A 12,122-nucleotide genomic window follows, 5' to 3' on the forward strand; every position below is an offset into this window, starting at 1 on the left:
AGGCCACTTGTTTATTTTTCCCATCATCAGCCCAGATTAGATGGTATTACTTGTCCCAGGGTATGTGTGTCTGAGGGCATTTCTGGGAGCAATTCTTCTTAACAATGAGCATCTGTATTGCAGTGAAGGTGTTAGTTATGTTACCTCTGGAAAGAGCTGGAAAGGAAATGACTTATTCTGACTTAACTACACATTCATGAATCTCACCCAGTAGTAACCAAGAACACTACAGAAGCTCTAAGTACAAAGTGGAGGTCTGTCAAGCCCACCTGTTGCAGGTTGGGTTCACCAGAAACTGATTCTGAGAAGTAATTTGTGAATATAAAATGCTTATTAGAGATCAACACCTGTGAAGGGAAGAGGAAGGCAGTGAAACTGGGTAGAGGAAGAACTTGAACCACCATTTAGTCTCTACGAAGCCTCAGCCAAAGTGGCAGGAAGCTTTGGAACAAATTTTGCCCATCAGAGTTGCCTGTGTACAGCTAAACTACCCCTGCCTTGTTCAGTCACTGGATTTGAGCTGTTCTGGGAAAGGCATTTCCCCTGCACCTAAGGCCGACTCTGATGTAACTGACAGCTGGAGGCTACCTGCTGACTGTGCTTTTTGCGTTTTTTCCTCCTTATTATCATAGTGGTAGAGAGAAGACTTTATTTTTTTTCATTCCAAGAATATATATGCATACTGTTTTTTGTTGTTATGCAGTTTTTTATTGCTTTTGTTACATTCTGCATGTTGGGGAGGATTGCAGATTGCCTCTTTTCCACTAAAGGGAAAACAAAGAATTTGAGTCACAGTAAATGTACAAAAAAGTTTGTTAAAATTGGAAAGAGGGGCTTCCCTGGTGGCGCAGTTGTTGAGAGTCCGCCTGCCGATGCAGGGGACACGGGTTCGTGCCCCTGTCTGGGAAGATACCACATGCCGCAGAGCGGCTGGGCCCGTGAGCCATGGCCGCTGAGCCTGCGTGTCCGGATCCTGTGCTCCGCAACGGGAGAGGCCACAACAGTGAGAGGCCCACGTACCGCAAAAAAAAAAAAAAAAAAAAAAAAAAAAAATTGGAAAGAGTATTTTAGTTTTCTCATCTTTGTTTTCAAATAAATAAGTATATTGTCTCACAATTGGTTGTCCAGGGAACCCAAATTAATGTAATTGTGTGCAGCATGTCATCCAGGTCTGGTTGCCTGAGAATCCTTTTGTTGATTGAATGAGAGAGAAACAGTGGGTGAAAGGCTACAAAAGCTTGTGTTAATTAAGATATATCCTCTACTGGTAGAAGATTATGGTCAGACATTATCACATCATTAGTCAGCTCATCAAAATATCACTTTGCAGAAAATCCTCTGGTTCTTTTCAGTGGCTTTAATGAAATTGTTCTAAGAAACCCTGTGAAAGGACTGAGCTCTAGTTTTTGGATAACTGCCATTTTCTTAAGAAACAGACTTTGGGCCTACTGAGAAAACAGATCAGCTGGTGTGACATTTTACTCTAAGAAAAGAAGAATTATTTTAAAATTTTTGCTATCTAACAAAGGAAACATCAATTTATTTTGGTCTTTTCCTTAGCATCAGATAAAGAATGGGATGCTAATTAAATAGCTGAAATTTAGGAGACTAAAGAAGGATTAATGTAAGCATTTGAAACAATTTTTCATTTACTTGGACTTTTCTAAGGATAATTTTTATCATTTATTTTTATTCTCATAAAGAAAAAATAAGCAATCATTATACTTTTACGGGAAAAAAGTTAATTATTCTCATTTAGGAATTTATACATATGGTATAAAAATGGAAAATTTAAAAAGGACAGTTTTAAGGTACTGTGTATATTTTCTGTTTGTGTATATGTGAACTTTTTTTTTTGACAGTCGCGCTAGCTACTCAAGAGTCTTCATGTTCACTTGGTATTCCTTGCATTTATGATACTCAGATTAAAGGATGCTCCAGATGTAGGAATACTAATTATAGATTTCATAGTTTGGGTAGCTTAATAAATGATCTCTTATATGCTACTTTTGCTGTGTGTGTAGAGGGTGGGTTTTTGTTTGTTTATTAGTCCTATCAGTATAATGTCATCTCCAGAGATTTTCTCCCAGATTTACAATCAAATGAGTTTTATGATTATATAAACAAGGATAATCTATAGCAGTATTATATTATGGTTATTTTATTAATAATTCTGATTTTTCTTTGCATTTAAATCAGTTTGGGAAACATTCAGTAAAACTTTAACATATTAATTTTCAGCACCCAAGGATATATCATATTTAATATAGCTGTTTGATTGAACAGTTCTTTACTTGATGTGTAAAGTTCATATTTGCTGTTGGGTTTTGGTTTTATTTTTCAAGACCCATTCTAGGAAAGGCATAAATGGGGGGCAAAAGAAGGAAAAAAAAGAAACACTGCAAATCACTCATTTAATGGGATGCTACATAAATTGGGAAGTAGACTGAAAAGCATGGATCATGTCATCAGAAAAATTTACTAGTCATTCATTGAAATAATCATTAATTTTGTTGATGAAAAATAGCAGCATATCAGTTAATAATAGAATTTAATTTTAAAAAATATGAACTCAAATTAAAGAGTAAGTGTGCCTAAAGGAGAAAAAAATAAAGTATGCTTTCTTGGATTTGTGGACTGTAGGGTACAGCCACCTCTGTTTGAATTTTCTTAGTTCCTCTCCAAGTGTATTGTAAGAACTGTCAGAGTGGTGAAAACAAAATGCAGAGTAGAGGTCAGCTAAACATCTGATTCGATCTATTTTAATAAATATGAGGATAAAATCCACATCCTGTTTCTCAGCCATACTTGGTAACCACTGTACTGACAAATGTTTAACGTCTGGCTATTCAGTAGCCTGGAAAGGGTGAGTCATCATCAAGTGTAGATTTTCAGTATTTTGTGGAAATTGCTCATCTTTTGTTAGTGATGGATTTACTGCAGTGCAGTGTTTCAGCTTTGTACTCTGTTCTCAGCCTGATGGTGTGACTCTGTCAAGGCTAGAGTACAGGTCCCCTGGCTTTTTATGGTTGATCGATGACCAGTCGGGCTCTTCTAAAAGGCATTAAGATTAACCTAGGCAAACAGTTTTCTGTATCCAGTAAAAGTGGAAATCGGAAATAGTCTTTCAACAAATAATTATCTAACACCTTAATATGTATCAGATAGTGTTCTGCATCCTGGTGGCACAATACCCATCTACTAGGAGGAGGGGGAGGGGTGGATAGACAAATGTATATAACAGTAAAAATGTAATATGATAGATTCCATGACAGCATAGCACAGAGTGTACTAGGAGTACCCAGCAGGGCCATCTATTCCAGATTTAGCAGGAAGAAAGAAAGAAAGAGGAGGGATCAAGGAAGCCTTCCCTAGGGATGACTCTAGAGATAGTGACTATCTAATCCTAGAAATGTGGGATCAGTATTAGAGTGATAGATTACTCTATCAGTGCAGATAGCTTTTCGTTGTAACTATTTCTAAGGTAGAACTGAGGATTCTTCCTTTCTCCACACTCCTTTTTTTCCTTCTCTTCTTTTCTGTTTCCTGTCTCACTTCTTCCCTCCCTGTCTCTTTCTCTTCCTCTTTCTTTTCCTCCCTTTCTCCTTCTTTCCTTCATTATGAATTCATGAGTACAGAATCATATTAATCAGATTCTTGGTTCATGACCCACTCTCATCATTGGACAATTTCTGGCTCTCCTTCGCTCATTCATTCATTCACTGATTTATGATGCTATAGTGAATATATATGAATTTATTAACAATTTCTTTCACCTGTCTTTTTGCTTTTCTCCTATTTCATCCCCTCACTCCTTCTAAAAGGTAACCATTGTCCTGAATTGTGTATATCATCCATTTTTTCACTGGTTTTCTTTGTTTCATATATAACATACCCAAGTAACACATTGCTTAGTTAGTTTTTAACTCAACAAAAAATAATATTCTTCTATATGTAATCTGCTGGTATTTTTTTCACTCAACATCATACTAATATGATTCACTGTGTTTTTATTTGTAACTGAATTCATTGTTTCACTTCATCGAATATTCTATTGTGTGAATATACCACAAATTATCCCTTCTCCTGTTCCTAGGCAATTGAGTTGTTTCCATTTATGTTGTTCTGACCAGTGTTGCTATGAATATTCTTTTTCTTCTGCCTGAGACATATTTGAAAGTTTCTGCAGAGTATATACCTAGGGAAGGAAATATTGGCTCATAGGGTATGCAGAAGTTAAACTTAATACGGAATTGTTTTCCAAAGCTATTGCACCAACTTGCATTTCCACCAGAATTATATAAGAGCTTATGTTGATACAATCCTAACACTTGGTCTTGTGAGATTAATTTCTGTCAATTGAATGCCACATAATGTGGCATTCATATCTTATGGTGTGTGGTTTTAATTCTTATTTCCCAGGTTACTAATGAGTTTGTGCATCTCTTGGTATATTTATTGGTCATATATGTTTCCTCTAACCTTTCAATTATAAGATTTTAGCATTAGTTTATACTAATGAATACTTGCTATTTTTATATATGCAGTTTTTATGACATCTTAATTAGAAAAATATGCATAGTCATTAAAGTGAAACAAAAACCTATTTTGGTAGTACATAAAATGGTGGGTAAATTTCTAATACAAGATATGCAGTCAAAATAGTTAACAAATTAAAAGAATAGGAAATAATTCTATTTTGAAAGTATGTTATGACTTTTTTTCATAGCCTGTTGTTTATTTTTATTTTGACAGAACGATTTCGAGATTTACTACTTCCTCCATCTAGTCAAGACTCCGAGATTCTGCCATTCATTCAATCTAGAAATTATCCCAAGTAAGCAATAGGAGTTCCCTAGGTATTATAAAGGGAATGTGCATAATGATGGGTGAACTTTGGGAGGGCAAAGAAAAAATGTTTCCTTTTTAGGATTTCTGAAAAGGCCTGAAAAACCTAACCCAACTAACTAGAGCATCTCCTGCTCTATAATGGCTCAGGCTCTTCACAGCTAATCTCTCATTGGGTTTCCTGTTTTCTATCCTTTAAATGTAAGGATATATATATATATATAGATAGATAGATAGATAGATAGATACACATATTTTTAAACATCTTTATTGGAGTATAATTGCTTTACAATCATGTGTTAGTTTCTGGTTTATAACAAAGTGAATCAGTTATACATATACATATACCCCCATATCTCCTCCCCCTCTTGTGTCTCCCTCCCGCCCTCCCTATCCCACCCCTCTAGGTGGTCACAAAGCATCGATCTGATCTCCCTGTGCTATTTATAGCACTAGCTAGCTATTTTACGTTTGGTAGTGTATATATGTCCAGGCCACTCTCTCACTTTGTCTCAGCTTACCCTTCCCCCTACCCATATCTTCAAGTCCATTTTCTAGTAAGTCTGTGTCTTTATTCCCGTCTTGCCCCTAGGTTCTTCATAACCTTTTTTTTTTTTTTTAGATTCCATGTATATGTGTTAGCATATGGTATTCGTTTTTTCTCTTTCTGACTTCACTCTATATGACAGACTCTAAGTCCATCCGCCTCACTACAAATAACTCAATTTCATTTCTTTTTATGGCTGACTAATATTCCATTGTATATATGTGCCACATCTTCTTTATCCATTCATCTGTTGATGGACACTTAGGTTGCTTCCACGTCCTGGCTATTGTAAATAGTGCTGCAATGAACATTGTGGTACATGACTCTTTTTGAATTATGGGTTTCTCAGGGTATATGCCCAGTAGTGAGACTTCTGGGTCATATGGTAGTTCTACTTTTAGATTTTTTAAGGAACCTCCATACTGTTCTCCATAGTGGCTGTATCAATTTACATTCGCACTACATTAAGATTATTCTGATTCTTTTACTGACTCATTGAATATAGACTCCATTTGTGAGAAATATGTTTTAAGAGCTAAAATATGGGTTAAGAAGTGACTTATTTGCCTATATTACGTGGTGTCACAGAGTGATATTTATAGAGGATAATGTAGCTGACCTTCTTTAAGTGAGACTCACTCTACACTGGTTAATATAGGCTGATGAATGGACAGTGGTAATTTGGATTGGAGGTGGGTTCTCTAGTGAGCATAGTGTCCCTATAATCTTGAGCATCTTATAGAGACACCTAACAGATAATGAAACATGGAAAAAGGTGTCTTTTATTTAGGGAAAAAAATCATGAAGAGAACTGACTAGTTCTTGAAATGTGTGTGTACGTGTGTTTTTTAAGGGAAAGTCATTTTTTAAAAAAACGTTACATGCGATGATGCTGGGGAACGTTGTTCTAAAATATAATAATGCTAATTAGTCACATTCTTACATTCCTGAATTCAAAGTTGACCCATTGCCAAAACCGGGCACATCCATTCTCATCAGAATGTCATAGAAGACATTGCACCATGAAAATTCACAGAGCAGGAATAGATGTGTCAGAAATAGACAGATGAGTGAAAAGCAGGAAATGAATGAATACTTAATAGAAAGTAAATATTGATTCATAGATTAGAGGAAAGAAATGGAGATAATGAGCTTAAGTTTTGTTGCTCATTTCTTAGCTGTCATCATCATTATTAACTGTGAAATCTTTAGGTTTATAATGTATTTAGAATAGACGGTAGCTATAAATATTCTTATCCTTGTAAATGCAGCTTCGGCATGTAAAATGGTTGAAGACATTTGGCATAATTTTACTCACAAATGACTTGCAACCATGTTGGCAATTAGGCCAGCAAAACATATTCCAAAGGCTCTGAAAATTTAATCATAATACATATAAAAATATTGTGGAAACCAGGAATAAAATGTCACGTATCTCTCTTTGGTTCTCATAAAGATCAAATTCTCTGGAATGCTTAATGTCAGAACTGTTTAGAGAGGGGAATACTATTTATGACAAAATTCAGAGCTCTTTCTTTTTGGCTTGGTTTGCTACCAGAGGACAACCTTGATTATTTGGACAATAAAAGCAATGTCTCAACTTAATGTCATTTCCAATGGGCTGTTTAAAAATGGCTTAAAACAGTGATATGGAGTAATATACTTAAATTGCAGAGCCTCAGATGACCTTTCCAGATGTCATCTATTCTCCAAATTGTCTTCCTTTCTCTTCCCAAAGAAAGTTTTGAGTTTCTCTTCTTCCAGAGACCCTCCCTCCCACTTCAGTAATTTTTGTTCAATCTGCACACTTGTAATATATTTGTTACCTGAGCGAAGTTATTCTCATTTGTAATAAAAAATAGCAACATTTAACACTTTTTACATGCCAGGATTGTGTTATGTGCTTTATATGCATTATTTCATTTAATCTTTACCATCCCCTATGAGTTAGGTAGGACCATTTTCCCAATTTTACAGATTTTACAGATTAAGGGACGAAAATTTAAAGGGGTTAAGTGACTTATCCAAAGTCACATGACAGAGCTGGATCTCAAACCCAGGTCTGCTTGGCCCCCAAATTATACCTAGTTGTGCTATACTGCCTCTCATTTATTCATCTGTCCATTTTTCCATTCTTCAAATATTTATTGAAAAACTACATGCACCACAAGCAGTCATAATTACTGAAAATACAAAAATAATTAGGACATAGTATATGGCTTTGAGGGACCTAGAGTCCAATGGGGGAAAAGCCGAATCAGAGTTTAATGGAGAAATTAATTATAGTAATATGATAAGTCCTATAAATTATAGAGAAGTACTAAATTCAATCGGAGAAGAGAAGATAAAGTGCCTTCCTGTCTAGGCAATTCATGTAAAGTTTAATTTTCCCTTTGGGGAAAATCTTGACAAGTGCTATGGAACCAGATGAAGAGGCTTTTTATAGATGGAACAAAGAGCATAACAGCATATGGAGCCATGAAAGTGGGTGGTTCATTGAGAGATCATATTTCATATTCAGGAGGGAAGTGATAAAGGATCAATTCTGTCATAATCGTAATAGGGAAAAGCAGATAGATGTCTGAGAATGTTAGGAGGCACAATCAGGAGAATGGGATGACTACTGGACAAAAAGAAGACGGGGGAGAGGATGAAAGGGTGAGGGGAAGGAAGGGAAGAGGAAGGACTTCAAGGAAGGAATTCAAACAGTTTCACTTGTATCGCATGCTGGCTTACTGTCCCCATGACTGAGGATAAGTGGGAAGTCTTTCTGAACATGATTTGTTTTCCCTCTATTTCAAATACAATATTAGCACTACAGGAAAAACTCCCTGTTTCTCCTTTACTCTCACATACAATACTTCTAACACCAGGTACGTGGGAGTTTTTCCCACACCAACCAATTCTTTGATACCAGATGGGTGTCTGGCAATTCAATTCAATTCTGACACTAACCAGAGTTAGTTGCAGACCCTACAGCTTAAGGGTTCAGTCCCATAAGATTGCTCACTCCCACTTCAGATGCCAATCACAAGTAGTAGGTTCCCAAGTTACTTACAGCTTCTGCCCAAATTAGCTACAAATCAGGGTTCCCATAACCCTCTCCTTGGATTCTGTCCTTCGCTCACAGAACTCAGGGAAACACCTACGGATTTATTATACAATAAAGGATATGAAAAAGCATACAGATGAACAGCCAGATGAAGAGATACATAAGGTGAAGTCTGGAAGTATCTGAAGTGCAGGACATTCTGTCCCCATAGAGTTGGCATCCACCACCCCCTTGGCATGTAGATGTGTTCAGCAACCTGGGAGCTCTCTAAACCCCTTTTTATGGAGGCTTCGTCACAGAGGCATGGTCAGTTATTAACTTCATTTCCAGCTCCTCTCCCCTCTCCAGAGAATAGGGGGGTGGAGCTGAAACTTCCAAGCTTCTAATCATGGCCTGGCATTTCTGGTGACCAGCTGCATCCTGGAGCCCACCAAGAATTGTCTCATCAGAACAAGAGACATTCCTAGAATCAGGAAATTCCAAGAATATAGGAACTCTGTGTCAGATGTTCCTATCATTAAGGAAATTACAAAGGTCTTAGGAACTCTGTGTCAAGAATGAGTCAAAGACTAAATACTAGAATAAAAGATTTTCCTAGTACCCATATGTACAAGAGTTTAGGAGCTCTGTGTCAAGAACTAGGGATGGGTGGGTAGATAGACAGATAAGTACCTTCCCTCTAGTGTTGCTTTGAGGAACACACAGTGCCTGGCATAATTCTACCTCATAAAGCTTTGTGATTGTTAAATAAAATGATGTAAAGTACCTGACCCTTTGCAAATGTGAATTCTCATTAGTATCCCCATTCCCAGCTCTATTCTACCTTTTCCCAAAGCTATGCCTCACCTCAGGGCAGGGTGGTGAGGTTCTACCCCATGGTCTGCTTTAGTGTCTTCATTCCAGTCTAGATCCTGCCAGAACGGACATGTTCTGCCCAACAATGATGGCTCTGGGTGATGAGATCTGATTGCACAGTGATTACTCAGGAAGGGACTCTTTCTATTGTGGGCCTGCTTATGACGGATGCACAGCTGTTCTAGTAGTTTCCACAATCACAGCTAGTCATAACATTCTTCATAATGTACATAATATTAAAGGATTACTGTCTCTCATTTTCTCATCCCTAAACTTAGGTTTTCTTTTATTTAGTAGATAATATTCTAACACCTGGCTGGCAGGAGATCTAAAACAATTGATATTTTTAGGATTCTTAATTCTTGAATATTTTCAAATCTAGGCAAACATAATGTCAAAATTAAGCTGATCTATCCATAGCTAGTAGGTCCAAGGATGCCTCTGTGCTGAGTGAGAGAATAACTGGTTCTGGACTCAAATAAGAACTGGTTCAGGATGGGGCCAAGATGAACCTGTAGCTGGGAGGTCAGGAAGCTGAAACCTTAGAACAAGTTGAAGAAGTAAACACTTTCTAGGAGATTAAGTTAAGCATATTGGATTCTCCATCTAGTGCCTTTGCGAGCTATTTACTTTCTTTGTTCTGCCTCATCCTGCATTCTCAGCTGTCATACATCTTCTCAGACACCAGCTGTTTTTAGTTTTTTAATTTTTTATTTGTCTTTGACTCAGAAATTGTCTATCAGTTGAGAGAGAAAGTGGCCTGAAGTTCTTCCTTTGTTAAAAATCTTAAAATCCTATCTTAACATCCTTGGATAGAAACAACCTCCTTTTTGCATAAGGTGATATATAGCTCCTCAACAAAATTCTCAGCTCTAGAAGAGTCAGATATTATCAAAGTTAAGCCATGATTTTAGAAACACTTTATGAGCCTATAGTAAAAATGAATATTAAAAAAGCAGTTAAAATGAATTATTCATAATGGTTATGGTAGTATAATTTTGATAATATACTTGTTTTATGGGAACTTTTAGCCAAAGAATTTTTCTCCTTGCAGCCCCTAAATTAATTAACGGTTTCTGTTGGAAAATCTTGATTAAATGATTCAGAACTCCAAGAAACAGACATCAATCAAAGCAGTTTTTCGAACAATGTTGCTTTTATTTATGCATGAGATTGTATTATGTATTAATCACTCACTCGTTAATTATGGAGATTTCTTAGCCCTCTGCTGGTGAAGTTTTCTTCCTTAAGTTGTTCCTAAAGTCTAAGCAGTGTGAACCACTACCCACCGCCTCCCACTCAGTCTTAACTTAAATGTTAAGGGCCTGCCTGGGTCACCATATTTAAAATCCCCACCTGCACCAGCTCACTCTCTATCCTCCTACCTGCTCTTCTAGCACCATCAATGTCACATGGGATATTGTTAGAAACACAAGTTCTCAGACTTTACCCCAGACTTACTGACCCAGAAAATCTGGGGGTGGAGGCCAGCACTCTGTGTTTTATAGCAGGTCCTCCAAACAATTCAGATGCACACGAGCATTTGAGGACCATTAGAGAAAGATTTCAAAGACTTTCTCAAGCTTTTTAACTCCCTCCCACTCCTTGTTGTTTTTATTGATATGATTACTTCCTGGGAAAGGAATAGTCTAAAACTGCAACTGTCCTTTCCAGGGAAACAGGTAATCACATTCACCTTTTTCCAAGAAACAACTGTTATATGAAGGATGGCTCTAAACCCTTCCATCCTGCAAACCAGGAATTTCCAGGAGTTCCTTGATATAATGTGCCCTTTTCATATTTTGTTTTGCCTTTATGTATTATCCCTAACCAAAATAATTTCTAATTGACTGTAATCATTAATATGTGATCATTAAGAAGATGAGCTTCGGAGTCAGTCTTACAAGAAATTTAGTAATGCTTCTTAATAGAAACTTGGCCTTGAGGAAATTACTTAACATTTTGAGTTTTGGTTCCCACCCCAGTAAAAGGGAGATTATACCTTCCTCTGAAGGTTGTTGTGTGAATTAGGAGTGAAGGTGTATATAGAACATTTAGGTAGGTCCTGGGTTAAATTTAATGTTCAATGAGGAGTATCTATTATTATGATACCTTATTTTAGGTTTTGGGAGGTAAGGGTCTCTGATAGTTTTTGATTTTTTAAAAAATTAGAATCATTTTTAAAGTAAAAGTTAATCAGATGAAGATAACAAAGGCAAATAATTTTCCAGAAATGTACATTTGCACCAGCATTAAACGTATGTAAATTATAACTCTTTATTCTTAATAATAAAAATCTAACATTTATCACACGCTTACTATGTCCAGGCACCATGATAAAAGTTTTATCAAGTATATTTGCATTCAGCTACATAAAACAGAAACATAGCTAAAAGTGATGGGGGCTTGTTTTTCTCATGTGACAAGAAGTACCAAGGTAAGTGGTCGCTTATATTAATTCAGGGTCAGCATATTACATCTGAGGTGTCTGCAACTCCCCTTTCCTTCTCTCGATTGCGAGATGCCTCTTTCAGCTTCAGCCATCGTATTCTCTTTCCAGACAGAAGAAAGAAGAGCAGAGGGCATAAAAGGTGCAGGCAAGCTGAGTCAGCATCCTCCTTTTCAAGGAGCTGCTCAGAACCCCAACCTCAAACATCTTACATCTTATTACCCTAAAGTGGGTCTTATGTCTTTGTAAGAAAGGGTGGGAAATACAGTCATTTTTTTTTCTCAAGTGGATACATTACTGTAATGCCACCACCAATTGGGAATAAGGGAGAGAACACAGATAAAGTGTAGACAACCAGTAGTCTTTACCTT

The 12,122-nt window shown here is 36.8% G+C and overlaps 1 protein-coding gene across 5 annotated transcripts in view; it reads left to right on the top strand.

Moving 5' to 3' along the window:
- NOX4 (NADPH oxidase 4) overlaps positions 1 to 12,122 on the top strand; it is a 141,676-nt gene that overhangs the window by 102,254 nt on the left and 27,300 nt on the right. For all 5 annotated transcript variants that reach the window (XM_082628469.1, XM_082628468.1, XM_082628470.1 and 2 more), the window contains one exon: positions 4,756 to 4,837. In XM_082628469.1, the coding sequence (XP_082484595.1) occupies positions 4,756 to 4,837 (82 nt within the window). The remainder of the gene's footprint in view (positions 1 to 4,755; positions 4,838 to 12,122) is intronic.

This window comes from Mesoplodon mirus, assembly GCF_964341445.2.
Source record: "Mesoplodon mirus genome assembly, chromosome: 7".
NCBI lineage: Eukaryota > Metazoa > Chordata > Mammalia > Artiodactyla > Ziphiidae > Mesoplodon > Mesoplodon mirus.